This window comes from Dermochelys coriacea, chromosome 3 (genome assembly GCF_009764565.3).
Source record: "Dermochelys coriacea isolate rDerCor1 chromosome 3, rDerCor1.pri.v4, whole genome shotgun sequence".
Taxonomy (NCBI): domain Eukaryota; kingdom Metazoa; phylum Chordata; order Testudines; family Dermochelyidae; genus Dermochelys; species Dermochelys coriacea.
Window position 1 is genome coordinate 36,977,933 of NC_050070.1, and position 16,696 is coordinate 36,994,628.

Sequence of the window (16,696 nt, forward strand, 5' to 3'; positions counted from 1 at the left end):
TAAAATGGTTGTGCGGAGCTCCAATGAAGGATCCTCACTGAGTTTTCCTGCCCCTGAGTTACTTCCTGTGGGTTTACCACAGGAGGGGGAGACCTAGCCAACTGTCATGTGCTGATTGGCCTCATCTCAGCCAGAGGTTCAAGCCTGTAGAGGCAGAAACAACCAAAGCAGGGACTGCTGTACTGGCAGGCAGGAGGATGGAAATGGGGTCCAACTGGACCTACTCCCCCATGCAGCCCTTCTGGACTTAGAACTGTGCAGTGGTGACTCCCCCAACTCTAGGGACATTGGGACCCAGGTGATGTCTCCCCTGTCCCTGTCATGTGGGCTTGGGAGAAAGCTGCAAAATGAAGTCAGCCAGAGACTCCATCCGGTAGGGACAGAAGCAGCCAAAGTAGGGGTCTTTAGGTCCTTTGGAGAACTTTCTACAGTTTTGACAGGACTTCCTTTGCCCTGTGCTGGTTGACTTTTTGATCTAACCCTCTCCCTTCCCGATCCCTCACAGTCTCTTCTTCCTCTCCCCTTTCCTGTCCCCTCCGCCACATCCTTTACATTCAGTGTCCTCTCTCCCTTTCCATTAAGATTATCCTTTCCTAACTAACTCGTCCCCCCCAAAAAATTGTGGAACTACCATCACATTGTTCGCTCCGCTTTTGTATTTAGTTTGTAAGCTCTTCACAGTGGAGACTGACTTTTTGTTCTATGTTTGTACAGTGCCTCGCACAATGGACTCCTAGGTGGTATGGGAATGCAAATAAATAACAATACTCTGCTACAACAATTAGTGGAGTTGGGTGTAAAGGATTAATTGCAAGTTGTATGAGTCTGTGCTTCTGAGGTTTTCACATTTAAAGGTATTCTTTGGTCATATCTGAGCCATTGTGAAAAGATTGTGGGTACAAATCCCTGTGCTTTTGCATAAAACAGTTGAGCAATCTCAGCTGTCAATCCGAGTATTATATACTCATAATATAGTACATAATATATACACAACCAATTTTGTGTGTGGTCTTTGGAAAACAAACCCTTAGGGGTTGTCTGCATCCACTTTGCTGCTCCTGATTTCTAAGCTTTGCTTTGTGACCTTTACAATAGCACTCCTATATGTGTGGACCTACCTGGGTCTCAGTACCCAGTGTCTCTACATCTCAGGTGGCTGCTGCACCAGACTTTGCACCAAAGGGGTGGAATATATTTTTCCCTGTTATGGCCTTTGTTTCAACAAATTCCAGTAAGATCTGTATTTGTGACCAAGAGGATTAAAATGACTCTTAGACTGGACTGAGTGCCCTTTTGAAGATCCATTGGGACCAACGCAAATGTATTGGACCAGATGCTATTTGGAGCATGGAAGGATTAGGAGAAGCCACACAAGCATATTGAAACTCATATAAGTCACTGTTTATGCTTCCAGCTAAGATCTGATGGGAAACCCTTTATCTGACCAGTAAAGACATAAGAGTGCCAGAATATTTACTATCACATAATTCGTCACCCCAGATGGGAGTCCTGTTTATAAAATGAAGAGGCAGATATAGCCACATGCAGTAATTAAGCACTTTATTTAGACTTGATAGTATTTACCTAATCAATGGGATACATCAAGAAAAGACCAAAATCCATATTAAATAGTTGTTTGCAATGTTGTAGCTGTGTTGGTCCCAGGTTATAAGAGAGACATGGTGGTGAGGTATTATCTTTCATTGAACCAGCTTCTGTTGGTGGAAGATGTAATCTTTTGAGCTTCACAGACCTGAAGAACTCTGTGTAGTTCAAAAGCTTGTATCTTCCACCAGCATAAATTGGTCCAATGAAAGGTATTACCTTACTTACGTTGTCCCTCTCATATTAAATAGTACCAGGCAGACCTATGTACCCCACGCATGTCTCTTTGTTCTCATCTCATTCTCTTTTCCTTTCTCTTATTCCCTGACTATTTATCCACTCTAAAGCCACCTGTAATAAGGCAACCTATGAAATAGGGCTACTTGACCTTAGTTTCAAACTATATAGAAATGTATTATACCCTTGTTGCAAAAAATATATCCAAGTAACCTGGGTTTCCTGTCAAGAAAATCTTTTCAAAAATAGAGGACATTTATGGCTTTTACAGTTTTACAAAATCTATTATGAAAGAGGGCATGCAAGCAGACTGATTAAAGCAAAAATCACCATGCAATTTCTGTTTTTAAACAAATATAGGGATCCTAAAAATCCTTTCTAAAGTACAATTTCCCTTACAGGATAAAATGGAATTAAAATATTGCCAATAAATTGTGTGAGAGACTGTATCAGTCTGTGCATTGATAGTCTGTGCATGCAGGATAAGAACATTGACTGCCTGCTAATCTATTCCCAGATGGAGGTGGATGCAGACGAGAAGCGCCATCGCACACGCTCCAAAGGTGTTCGAGGTATGTCTCTTGCTTCAGTAAATCACTCAAGGCCCCCACTCAGGGTGACCTTCATCCTCCAGAATCTCTTTGCACGATTCATTCTGACCCTTGCTTTTATACAATCTTTTTGGTAATTTTCTGTAGAAGGAGGGTACTTGTAATAGATGATAAATTTTTATATATTTTCCATCTCTCTGCAGTTCCCGTGGAACCAGCCATACAAGAGCTGTTCAGGTTAGTGCTCTGAGTGTAAAATGTATCCCCATTAGCAATTTAGAAAATTCATGCCTTTTAATGGGTATAATGCACTTTCAAGTTCATTGGTGGTTTGCTCATGCCCTGCTGCACTGATGAAATTAATTCCCCTGAGACTTGCTAATAAAAAGCATCCCCTCTTTTTTTCCCTTCAGTTATTTGATTTCTCTCTTTCTGTCTTTGTTGCCCTCCATCTCTGTAATATCTACTGCCTGCTTTTAGTCTCATCTTCCTGCAGCATACCGGCACCTATACAATTAATTATTTCCTTTTTGCAGCTGTCCTACTCCTGGTTGTGATGGCAGTGGTCATGTTAGTGGCAAATATGCAAGACACAGAAGGTAATATCTGTAATTTTTTGTATATAGCGAAGAGATTTGATAAACAAGTTATCTGACTTGACCTTGCTAACGACCCAACCAATGATAAAAAATAAGGATTGGATATTCTAGAAGCCATTCAATTTCATACATTTTTTCTTTTCTCTTTCTTTTTTTCCAACTAATTTCTATCGTTTATATATATCATTTATTAGGATGCTCAAAATATTTAAAAATTTGATCACATTTAAGCACAATGTAAATTAAAAATTAAAACTATCCAAATGAGGACAAGTCTCAAACTCTCTTAGCAAACTTACCACAATTCTATATGCATCCTAATCATGTAGGTGGTAACCTTGAACGTCTTGCAAAATCTATCACATTGTTTTGCTGAGAACACTTGTTTCTGCTTCCCATCTTCTCTCAGTGTTTGTATGCAGTTTTGTAGTTCATGTGTGGCAAATTAAAATTTGACCTTATTGACATTTTGGTGCCAGCATGACTTCTGTCATTTACTGTAGTTCATAACTGGAACGAAAGCATAAGCTTTTGAGTACAGAGAGTTCAATGATGAGGTTAGATTCAAAGGGCAAAGTCTAGGACAGATCCATGATAATGAGACTTTGAAATTCAGATGATTATACTATAGTCATAAACACTGTTACTTCAGCTCTTAAACTGTGAGTGGAGAGATCTCCAGAAGGAGAATGTGTTTAGCTATTAATTGCTAATAACACATCAAGGCAGGATTGCATTATGTATACCTATGTCTGAACGTCATCTAGAATATAATCTTTACATTTCTATGTTTGCAGTGTAAATGTTCAAAATAGCACGTGGAACATGCAGATAAACAACTTCGGTTTCTTATGCTGTTTGTTCAAGCATTTCTTGTACAATATTGTGAAAATTTACCCGTTAGTACATAAGCTTTTGAATAAAACAATTTTTCTTATATATGGAGTACATTTTATTTAACTTGTTTCATATGACAACCAATGTAGAAGACAAAATGGCTGACATTTTGGCCCTCTTTCTATTGAACTGGAACAAGTTATTTAATCTAGCATGAAATTGTTCTAAACTTTTGTATTTTTTCATTATTGATTTTTGTAAATAGTATTGTTGTCAGATTATAACGAAACTATTGCTATTTAAAGAATAAACATTTCATGCGAAATTCAGTGACCATTTTGTAATAAATTACATATATCCACTAGGGATTAAACTAAAATAACTAATTCAATTTTTGAACCAAAGGTGTAAGGTAGATGTATAAATCTACTCTACTATCTGAGTTTCTTTTCAAAGATCTATAAGTCCACAGCTAAGTCCACACAAATATTTTTTTAAAATTAAGACCATAAAAGTGATAAACATGTAAAAATTATTTTGAATGCTGTTTTAAAGGAAAAGTTAACCATTTTGGTTTCTTTATTAGCATATTCAAATTTCTTGCTCTAATCATGTTGTCTTCCATAAACGTAAAGATGGCTTCATTTTTGTAGTTATATCAGAGATTTGGATAATTTAGCAGAAATATTAAAAATCACTTTCCTTAAGACTATTTGGGACTTCCAGTTTCAAAATGTATCATTCTTTTGTTCATTTTCTTCACATAAATACAAGTCTCATCAGCAATTAATGAATGGCACCAACCCCATTTTTTTTTCTTCTTCAGAAATTCCATGAATAGTCAACAGTTAAATGATAAAGTTATAATGTCCTCCACAGGAAATAAATGATAGAAAAATTAACTGAGTGCACTTCTTTGCATTTTATGCGATTTGGATGCAGTTTTCAGAAACATGTTTCCTGAAATCAAACTAAGGAAACAATTTCCAAATGAAATTTTGTTTGAACAGAACAGTCACAGCATTCTCTTCTGAATTGCTGTACGTGTGTGCGTGTGTGCGTGTGTGTGTGTGTGTGTGTGTGTGTACACACTATAATCCTTTTTCAGATGGGAAGCACAGGGAATAGCTGTAAAGTTGGATAAGATTAGGTGCAGTTTAGAAATATTAATTCTGGATTTTGCTTCCTTGACATGATTCTGGTGTGTCAATACAAGAACAGACTGAATCTCAGAGTTACTAATTAAATGAATTTTTTGGGGAGAACTCACAAAGCAGAAAAATTGGAAACGTATCAAAAACTCTTTTTTTCTGCTTGCTAAAGAATGTCTCTTCTTTTTTAACACTGTGACTGTCAATCCACTACTCAGATTATATTCAACTAGCAGATCTCCTATTAATTTGATTAGGAACCATGTTTTGTTGGGGTTCACAACATGGTTTCTGGTTCAGAAAAGATTGGGTTTCAATTATTGTATCAAATCTTATCAATAAATAATTTAAAATAATTTTGAAAATATTTTTCTTGTTTCAAACTCCCCCCACAACCCTCTCCACACACATTCCTAATCTTGGTTGTTATCTGGGACAGGGGGAGAAAATAAACATTTTATGTAAAAGAAAATCAAAAAGTCTAAAAATTCCATGTGTTCAAGACATTTATATATCTCCAATGAAACATAACTCAATTTAATTTAGCCTTACAGAACAGAGTTTAATAAGGTTATGAGCTTTCTATTCACAATAACAGACCAGTTCTTTATTATGAATGAAAGGTGTTTGCTTCCGCTCGGAAATTGTTTAGCAGTTCTCCAGAATTTTGTAATTTTTTTTCATTCCTGGGATCTCTTGAGTTCTTTGGGATTTCTGACCTTTTTTCTTAACAAACACACTGTGACATAATTTTATCCAGCTTCACATGGTGTCTATCACTCTGATATATTTAATTTAAACCCACAAAGTAAATACATACAAGTGTAAGACAAATCTTTGGGCTGACACTTCATTATTTTGGTGGGAACATAGCAGGTGGTAGGGAAAGCAATGTTTATAGCTTTAGCTTTTCTGGGTTTAAATCCCTCAAGATGTCTTATATCCTTGATTTTCTTTTCATAATAATAATAAAAAAACCAATCTCTATAAATATAGGCTCCTATCCTACAATTGTGTCATCACTGGTGGATCCTTATATCTGTGTGAGTGAACGGGGCATGGTTCAGTCATAGGGATTCCCCTTCCTGAATCAAATTGCAGGATTGGGCCCAATTTTGACATTGACCAAACAAATGGTAGCAGTTGATTGTGTTGATTCATGCAAATATGTCCGTTTTTTGATTCATTGGGCCAAATTCTGCTCTGAAATTGCACACATGCAGCATAACTGACTACAAAGAAGTTGTATGTGTGTAACTTAGAGCAGAATTTACCCATATTGTTATTATTTATGTAATAGGAGCAGCTAGAAACCCCAGTCAAGACTTGGGCCCCATTGTGACAGGGAATACAACGTAATAAGAGGCAGTTCCTATCTTGAAGAGTTTGCAGTCTGAGTTTCTGGTACTACAAAGACTTATGCATGTGTTTAACTCTACATATCATTGAAGCCACTGAGATTACTCACAGTGCATAAAGTTGAACATGTGAATAAACCTTTGCAGTATCAGGCACTACAAAATGACAAGACAGACCGTGAGTGGGAGGGGAAACAAAGGCATAGAGCAGGGGTGGCCAAACTGGCGTACAAGCCACATGCGGCTCTTTTACCATTAAAGTGCAGCTCATGGAGCCGCCCCCGACCCCAGGGTAGGGGGGTCTGCCCAGCAGGGACAGCAGGTCTCGGGGCTTCAGCCCCATGAGCCACACCTGCTGGGGCTCAGGGCTTCAGCAGGAGTGGGGATGAAGCCCCAAGTCCCGGCAGGTGCCTCCCAGAGTGCAGAAGCCCTGAGCCCCAGCTGGTGTGCCCCAATTCTTGAGCTTCTGAAGATTATCATATGCGGCTCAGAAGGGCAGTAGGTTTGGCCACCCTAGTGTAGAAAGTCGAAGTGACTTGCTCAAGGTCACACAGCAAGTCAGTGGCAGAGCTAGGAATAAAACCTAAGGTTTTTGAGTTCCAGTCCAGAAACTATCCACTGGTTCATGCTGCCTGGATTTCTTTCTTGGCAAGTATTTACTTGATACCCCTCAGATCCACTGTGGATTGTTGTTTAACCACACATGGTAATTAGATACTCTGAAAAATTATGAATTATTTGTCGATATAATAGTGACTTCAAAGAGTGGTTATGGGTCCTGATTCTGCAAATGCTTTTGCTTGTGAGTAGTCAAACTGAATATAATGGGACTACTCACACCAGTAAACGTAAACTACTCACACCAGTAAAGTATCTCACCTGTGATTGTTAGCTAAATACCTGAAGATATCCCTGGGTTTGATCCTGCTTCCATTAAAATAAATGGGAGTTTTACCATTGATTTTAATGGAAACAGAGTCTGGCCCTTATATATACAACAATAAATAAAAAGGCATGAGTTCAAATTCTTCTCTTCATTATGCAGGCACATCACCTGTGTAACTGAAAGCAAACTGTGGCCACTGTTACTTCTCCAGTAGACGTAAATGGCAGCTTTGGAAGTATTAAAGCCTACTGTGTTTCTATGGATTTTGAATTTTATATTAAAATGCATATTATTTATGCAAAAGATGGATATTGTCTATCATGTAAATATGTATTTAGAGACATCATAAAACACTAACTAGATTCCATTAAAAAAATAGTGAGTCCGAGCTACGGCCTATTTTTAAAACCTCCATAATATGGTTGCTTAATTCCTTCCCCCCCTTGAATAACAGAAGCAATTAGGTTCTATTATGGACTAATCACTTGCCAAATACCACATGCTTCAAAATGAAAACCATTTTTAACAAATATGAGCAGAAAACAATTTTAAACTGGTAGAGCAGTAATTTTTTATATGTATAACTGAAAACAGCTGAAACCATTGTATGGGAAATTGGTAAGGGGAAAAAAACATTCCTAGTCTAAGATCATGCAAATTAAGTTTCAGTGCAGAATGAATTTTTAAGGCTGAATCATAAATCCTTCAGATTTAAAATGGAAATATTGATGGATCCCTAACCCTGTGTTGCAGTTTGATCGCTGAAAAAGTAGAATGTGGCTGAAATAAACAGAGCAAACCGAAAATTTCATCCAGACAGGAATCCTTTGTGCTCTTTGTTAAGTTCATGTTGGAAATATAGGGCTTCTCCCTGCCCCATTTTTCACCATGTAACATTAAGGAAGCCTTTTTCAGAAGCAAACAAGTATCACAATAGTGAGGAGAGGAGACACAAATAATGTTTGGATCTATAATATATGACTCATGACCAACTCTATAAAAGTATTTTGCTTTGTGACTACCCACCAAAGTGTTACTTGATATTAACTTCTGTTTATTGTTTCTCTGTACTGTTGCTGATCCTTTCATCTATGAAATTGTACAGATAGACATGTTGTGATCATTTTAATTTTTGAAGGATGAGATCTGTTCCTTAAAACAGAAGATTTGTTGTTAAAAAATGCACATACTTTAAATAAGCCATGCTCTCTTGATTAAAAAAATCACTATTATTGTTTTGGTATTATATATTCAGTTTTAGTCCTGCCCATTTTAGAACAGACTGAGAAAAATAATTGAAACTCCAAACTTGAAAATTAAAAGACTCAAATATCTCTCTATTAGAAAATTATTGAATTTTCTCTGGCTTGTTGTGCCATATTTCTTATTCAAATTTTTTCATTTCATATACCTTTTCACCCACCAGTTTGATTGCCATGGCTGCAGCCGTGGGTGAATAATTGCCTGTCTTCACAGGAGCATGTTCTGGAGCTAAAGTCGAGTGCTTGCTTCCTGATGTATGCCTCATTTGGATTCTGCCGACAGCCTAGGGGCTGTATTATTCATGCCTTGACAGATAGCACTCACTAAAAGCATTGGAACAGGGCCAGGTACTGGCAGAAAGATAGCAGAGCATTGCAACTTGCAACTGAGAGGAGCATCTATAATACAAAAAAAGAGAAATCCTCATACCTCCCTTTTACTGGTTTCACTTTGATGGAAAATTAATTTACATCAAAATAAAATACCCTAAAAATAAACACATTTTTTTCTAAACCACGCATGAAAGTTTAACACAATTTTCCACGTTTAATTGCAAAGCTGATTTTAATTAGTAAGGCCCTGCATATGAAAAATGAAGATTCACTTGGGTGAGTGTAACACATTGCAGTGTCTGCTGAATGCTCTAATTAATGTATGGCTGCTGTACAACAGGGTGCACTATGGGATATTTATGAAAAATTCTGTGCACGCAGCCATCTATCTGTATTTTAGTTCTTGAATCCACAAGAATAAATACCCCCCCTTTATTCTTTATGAGACATCATTGTGCATGCCATCACTCCATCCATAAACTTTATGGCATGCCTGTCCTTTTTACTATTTGTCAATGATATTATAAATCAGAAGTCAGGACATACATATTTTAACATTAATTTGATAGCAGAGCATGGTTGCACAGTGTGCAAAAATCGAGGTCCATTGATGCATTTGTATAAAGTATAAAAGCCTAAGCACAAAACAGTGAGGTCTTTCTTATTTTTATGCCACAGTGAAAAATCCTGGTGAACACTGGAAATAAAGACAAATGTATCTTCATTTCACTTTAAGCTAATAGCCAACTTTTATTATACTATCACAATAATGACAAAATGAACAACTGGGTGTTTTCCTAAGAAAAACTGTAAATCAGCACTAAATAAACAGTGCCTTTCTATTTTATTTAGTGATATATTTGCTAAATATTTTGTTAAAATTGTGGTAAATGACAAGAATTATACTTTACAGACAAGAATGTAATTCATTACTCAGGTATTTTTAAACATATTTTAATAAGAAGAGATACACTACTTTGTTAAATCCAGTTAAATATTTTCTTCAACTAATTTTCAGTTGTAAGTGAAAGAGCATAGGGATTTTCAGAAGGAACACTGCAAACAATAAATAAATGTACTGACAGCGAATCCATAATGTATTAGAGGTCTGTATCGGCTGCTGTCTGGATTCAGCAATATACTCTTTCTCTGAATTGTTGATTAATGATTAAAAAGGTCCAGACTTGGATCTGAAACAGCAACAAAATATACACCAGAAATTGGTGTGTGGTTCTGCATGCTGGTGGCTATTGTCTAGGGCTTTCTGCACAAAGGAACCACAGTTCAATTCCTTCTACCACCATCTGGGTTGGGAATAGCAATTTCAGTGGCAGCAAGTTTCAGAATCTTGATGTGCCAGAAGTAGTAGCTTAATAAAGGAGAGAAAATTCAAAGGCAGGCTATCAGAAGGTGCTGACCCATCTGTGCAGTGACAACAAACAGCAGATTTGGGAGTGGGATCTTCAGCAAGTCCCTGTGTGTTGCTGAGATGATATGCTCATTTTCTTTCAAATGGCAGGTGCTGGGCATATTTCTCATTCAGCACTTCACTTGCAGCCACAGTGTCTGCTGTGGAAAGGTTTGTGTGGAGGTGTTGCTGTCAGCCACTAAATAAATCAGGACTGAGAGGACAGTAAGGACAGGGAATAAAAGAAAGAACATATGGTAATACTGGGGAGATAATTCCCCCAAGAGGCCACTGCAAGTCTTCTACCTACAGGAAATTAGAATGGCTGGTCTGGTAGCCTGGGTGAACTCATAATGTGCTCTTATGATAGAAATAGAGGGTTTGAGGGTAAATTTATGGTTTCTACTTCTCAACTGGCAGAGAAAAAGTGCTGCAGAAGTGATCCGTACAGATTGGGCAAGACATTTCATCTCTCTGTGCCTCAGTTTCCCTATCTCTGAAAGGGAAATAATGTTATTTATTCTCCTTTAGAAAGTGTCCTGAGATGTATGGATAAGAAACACTGCACAAGAAATTATTATTATGTACTATACTTGCAACTTTGTCTCTAGTATTTACCTACTTGTACATAAATAACTAAGGGCCTGATCAAATACCTACTGAAGTCAATGGGAGTCTGTTCATTAACTCCACTGGGCTATGTATCAAGCCCTCTATCTGACAGATTAGGCAGAATTCAAATTATTTATAAGGAGGGTTGAACTTATATTTAGAACCAACTGTATTTTTCCTACTTTGGATATATAGAACTACTACTCAGGCCTTGTCTACACTACAGGGGAAATTCGATCTAAGCTACGTAATTTGAGTTACGTGAATAGCGTAACTCAAATCGACGTAGTTTAGATCTACCTACCGTGGGGTCCACTCCCGTTGACTCCCCCTACTCTGCTAAATCCGGTGGAGTACAGGAGTCGATAGGAGAGCGATCTGCAGTCAATTTAGCAGGTCTTCACTAGACCTGCTAAATTGACCACCGATACATCGATCACCACTCGTTGATCTCCTGGTAAGTGTTGACAAGTGTTGATTCTTTATGCTAAAAGCCTTATTATAATTACTGAGGTTTAATAAGCTAGGAATATTTGACACCTTTCTGTTCAATACTATGCATTTTAATAACAACCTTTTGTTATGGATATTGGTGTTGTGTAAAGTTAGTATGGGTCATAATAAACAGGCATAAGCACTATATTTTGACCAAATTTGGCATATATACTCTTTCCAAAGAGCATTCTGGGCTACAAAGAAGGTGAATGTCTTGAAAAAAAGCTTTTTTCCATGGATGATACAGTATTCTCATGAATCAATGGTGCTCTACATTCCCTTAATTCATTCCCACAGTAATCCTAGTTCCCTTCTTAGTGAAGGCTATACTGGCAGAAGTGTGAGCGATGAAAGTAGCAGGGGAAACAGGAAATTAAGAACATTGTTGTTATATCTTTATCCCATGCTGATCACTATGGTATCTGAGAAGAGAACCCAGGACACCTGACTCCCAGTTCCCCCGATCTAACTACTAGACCACATTACTAGACAAAAGCCCATGGGTGGGTTCAGGGAGAAAAGAAAGAGAGGAAAAGGGAAAGAATTAGAGGAGCAAAAACAAGGTTGTGAGGAATAACAGGATAAAGAATAGGTTTTCTTTAAAAACAAACAAAAAACCCAGTATGATGTTTCTTTAAAAACCTTTTATTGAAGTTCTTCAATATATTGAGGCAGCCCTTCCACAGACATCATTTCTTATTAGCAGCTTATATGAAGTGCTGCTTCTAGCGGTGTCAGCTCAGGACAGTGGGAGGTTGGTTGCTTTAGAGTCATCTTCAATGACAATAATAAAAAAAATCCATAGTACAAAACCAAATGCCAAGTGGATATGCAGCTTGTGGGGATTTGGCACCGTACAACTTAAGGGCATGATCCTGTAAGCAACTGAGTAACTTCAGCCAGATGAATAGTCACATTGGGTTAGTTAGTTTCCTGTCTGCCTACCTGATTCTGCACCCTTTTCCCTCGCATACCGTACTGGCCAACTGTGTTGTATGGTATTGCGAATGATATGTTACAGTAGTTAGTGGCAGTACTATTTTGACTGAAGTTAGTCGTGTGCGTTTGAAGGACCAAGTCCTAAAGCAGTACTGTGCAATACATTTTGTAATATTGTAAAGCATATTTTGCCAGTACAGGATACGATTATCCTCAAATGTTAACACCAGTCATTGTTTAGATTTTAAGCTCTTTGGGACAGGGACTTTTTGTTCTGTGTTTGTACACTACCTAGCACCACAGGGTCCTTGTCTATGACTAGGATTCTAGGTGCTACAGTAATACAAATAAGAAATAATAATTTTCACTCGTTTGTTCCTAGAGCTGTTGCTAGTTGAAGGTCTTCAGGTTTTGACACAGTTTTTAATACTATTAGTAAATGTACTTAAAATACTCATCGGCTGGGGTGCAGGATCAGTTCAGCAAGCAGGAAATTAATACAGTTTCTCCATCTGGCCAATTGCAACATCATGTGAAGGAAATCCACAATTATCTATCTATCTAGGTGTCACGGGGTTGGTATGTCCCATCCCACTTTGGGGATAGGGCAAGGGCTGTTGTAGTCCCGTGACTAGGTTTACTTGTACCACCTTAGCCTTGGGGGAGTGTAGCCTAATGGCCAGAGCCAGTCTGGTGGCCCTGGGTTTTCAGGTAGGATGGAACACCAATCAGTCTAGGCTCAGGCCCTCAGGCAGGGTGGAGCACCAAATAGTCTAGAGTCTGACATTCTCGCTCTGGCACACAGCCTAAGGTCAGGGAGCTGACACCCCTATGTGGGGTTGGCAGCAGGATATAGGGCAGTAGTGGGCAACTCTCATTGGCCAGGAATGGCAAATTGAGGCCACTGGGAGCTGCGGGCAGTCATGCCTGCAGACAGTCAATGTAAACAAACTGTCTCACAGCCCACCAGTGGATTACCCTGATGGACTGCATGCGGCCCACGGCCTACAGGTTGCCCACCACTGATGCAAGGGGACCCAGGCCCACCCAGGCCAGGGACCTAAGATTGGTGGAGAGTTCCACCACTGTGTTAGTGGGGATCCCACCGCAACATACTGACAGTGTCCGCCCTGGGCCACTTTCTATCCCATCTCCTCATGTGGCAGTCCGGGCATCCTCGGCATCTCAGGGTTCCTCGGCTTGGGCTGCTCCGAGCAGCCTTGACCACGCTTGGGTGCCTTCCATTGTCCTGGTGTTTGCCTGGGTCTCAGCATGTTTTGCTTCCACAGTCTGGAGATTTGGCGGCTCCCGGGCTGGAGATTTGGCATCTTCCCTCTTCAAAGGTCATCCCCTACTGAGCAGAGGTGCTCTCTTTTATACCTGGGTCCCAGCTGGAGCGTGTCCAGCAGGGGCGTGAAAGCCTGGCCTCCTCTGCCCATAGCGTGGTGTTAACCCCAGCTGGACCAGTGCAGGTCTGGTGTGCCCATAAAATTAATAACTAATTTTATCTTCACAACACCTCTGTCAGGTAGGAGAACATTATCTTCATTTTACATATGGGGAACTGAGGTACAGATATGACTTACCCACCACCACACAGGAAATCTGAATCTGAGCAAAGAATTAAATCTTTGTCTCCTGAATCCCAGTTCAGTGCCTTATACACTAGGCCATCCTTCCTACGCCTGTATTCAAAATGTGTTCTAGCAAAGATAGACTAGCAAATGACTTCTTGTTATGGTGTATGTGCTGTGATTATATGGTATTTTAACATAGCAACTGGTCCTCACTGACCAACATTCATTATTGAAGTGCTGGTTGTGATTCCTTCTAGGAGGACCTGTGATTAATAGTTAAGTCTGAGATGAATTTTGCACTTAAAGCAGAGATTCAATGACTGTGTTATGTATAACAAATACAATGTATTTTCCTCAAAATGACAGCACTTACTCCTTGGGCACACAATATTTTTGTGGGCATTTATGAGTAAATCTGTTAATTAGCTTGAGTTAAAATTAATTTAAAAATGGATCCTTGAAGAAATTTAGCACCAGGTATCAGATCATTTTTTGTTCCTAATGATCTTAATAACACAGACTATTTAAACTTCCTGTAGAGATAAAACTCACTGAAATGCATAGGCTACGTTGGAAGACTTCACAACTGAAAGTTTTTTTTCTTCACCAAGGGCTGAAGAAGAATGTTCTTCAGAAAATTCCACACAGAATTGCCCTCTTTTAAAATGTCTGCCACCTCCTTTTATTCTCAATGGAAATGAGGCAACGTGCTGCCTTTAGGAAGATGGTGGTCCCCTGTTTCAAAATAACCACTTTCTCCCATTATTCCAAATCTGCCATCAGACAACATAGTAACCCTTTATGCTGTATTGGGGCTTTGAAGCAGTGGCGCCCTCAGTGCATGAGACAGCTGGCGGTGGCTGAGCAGTGACATGTCCTAGTGAGTAGTCGTGCTAGAGTGTCTCTGGATTAATTAAGTCAATGGGTGCGCTCTCTCCCATCAGTTAGAGCGGCTACCCTAGAGAGCTTACAGTTGCAACAGTGCAGCTACACTGCTGTAAGCTCGCTAGTGTAGCCATTGCCTAAGACTAAATAAAAAAATACAGAGTACAAGTAGCGATATAGCGATAAACTTTTTGGTGGTTGGTTTTGAGAAAACATGTTGCAATAGTAGTGTTTCACAGTTCTGTAGCCTTTTCATCAGTGGATCTCAAATACTTCACAAGTAAGTAATTTTAGCCTCACAACAGTTTTGCAATGTTAGGTACAGCAGATACAGGGTATAGTAAGGTCATATCATTCACCACATTGTTGGGTTGGGACTAATTTACCTCATTGAAACTGCAGGAGTAATTCTGAAGTAGGCAAATTTAATTACATGCATTTAAATTTGGTCAGGGCCCTAGAAATAACATTTCTACTCTTAAATGGGACCTTTAACGACCAGAAATAGTCAGGACTTCTATTTTACCTCACACCTGAAATAAAGCATCACCAACTATAATGTTCTTCCCATGATACTTGTCTAGAGAATTGGCTTAATAGTAACTGAGGGCATGGCTACACTGGAAACTTCAACGCTTTGAAGTGTGAGTGTGGTCGCACGTGAGTGCTCGGAACCTATTTACACTAGCGCTTTAAAGCATTCTGACTTGCTGCACTCAGGGGGGTGACTTTTCACCCCCCTGAGCCAGCAAGTTAGAGCGCTATAAAATGTAAGTTAGCCAAGCCCTAATTAGAGGAGAGAATGCCACTTTATGAATCACAGAGCTGCTTTCTGCATCACCTTGGTGTTCTTTGAAGGTACTGACATATCAGGTCCAAAATGGCCTGGCCTTGCTTACTTAATTGGTGAGATTTAAAGGGATTACAATAAAGGTGGATCAGAATCTGAATTAGAGTTTTAAAACCAGCGTCATTTTTAGAAAGAATGCAAAATAAATTCCAACTACAGAGTTAACTTAATATCTCAGAATTCATGCATTCTGTTTCCAATTATGATATTAAAAGGAAGTAGGAGGAAGCAGGACTGAGCTGTTAAAATTGCATTGACTAAAAGTGGAACCACTTATTTAAAATGCCAGCATTTAAGTAAAACCATAAAACAGACATAACGTTTAGTATTATCTATCCTCTGTAATTCTGACTGTTCAGTGGAAAATACAGCAATTTGTTGGATTTAGAAACCAAAATCCAGGGGAGACCATTCAAAATTGTCATGGTTAGTTTACAGTAACTAGTCATGAATCTGTTCAGTCTTCATGAAATACTGTGGGCCAGACTGAAACCTGCTGTAAGCTAGAGTTAGATTTGTGTCTGCTCACACTGAGTAAATTGGGCCATTGTCTTATGGCATGCCTACAGAAAACTGGTGTAGAAAGAGGAATCCAGCATACATCACAGAAATATTATGAATGCCCTCTAAAGAATCTGACCAAACTCTCCAGTGTTCTGTAGCATATGAAAACAGAAATAAACCATTACAGAATTCAGAAGTGAAAAAGACCAACCTGTTGTATTGCAGTATGGCTTTGGGTGATATCACAGTGAGGTGCACCAGTTCCCAGTGATGCATGACTGGGACCTCATCCCCCCTTCAAAACTCCCAACAAACTATGGACCTCAAACTGGCCTCAGATATATGGGCACAACTCCCATTTATTTCATTTGCAGTTTGTTGATGTTAATAATTGGGATTATTGGGGTAAAAAGATACAAATAATTTTTCCGCATAAAATCTGCTGGGGTAATATTTTCAAAAGTTCCCATGTGACATAGGTCCCATTTTTGAAAATGATTTAGAAGACTAAGTCCTGTCGTCTTTCAAAGACAGTTAGCCTCCTAAGTGCCTGAATTACTTTTTAAAATGGTATTTAGGCTACTAAGTCACTTGGACCCTTATAAAA

The 16,696-nt window shown here is 38.8% G+C and overlaps 1 protein-coding gene across 19 annotated transcripts in view; it reads left to right on the forward strand.

Moving 5' to 3' along the window:
• MYT1L (myelin transcription factor 1 like) overlaps nt 1–16,696 on the forward strand; it is a 394,424-nt gene that overhangs the window by 236,413 nt on the left and 141,315 nt on the right. For all 19 annotated transcript variants that reach the window (XM_043510300.1, XM_038397032.2, XM_043510302.1 and 16 more), the window contains exons 3-5: nt 2,360–2,414; nt 2,597–2,630; nt 2,930–2,992. In XM_043510300.1, the coding sequence (XP_043366235.1) occupies nt 2,360–2,414; nt 2,597–2,630; nt 2,930–2,992 (152 nt within the window). The remainder of the gene's footprint in view (nt 1–2,359; nt 2,415–2,596; nt 2,631–2,929; nt 2,993–16,696) is intronic.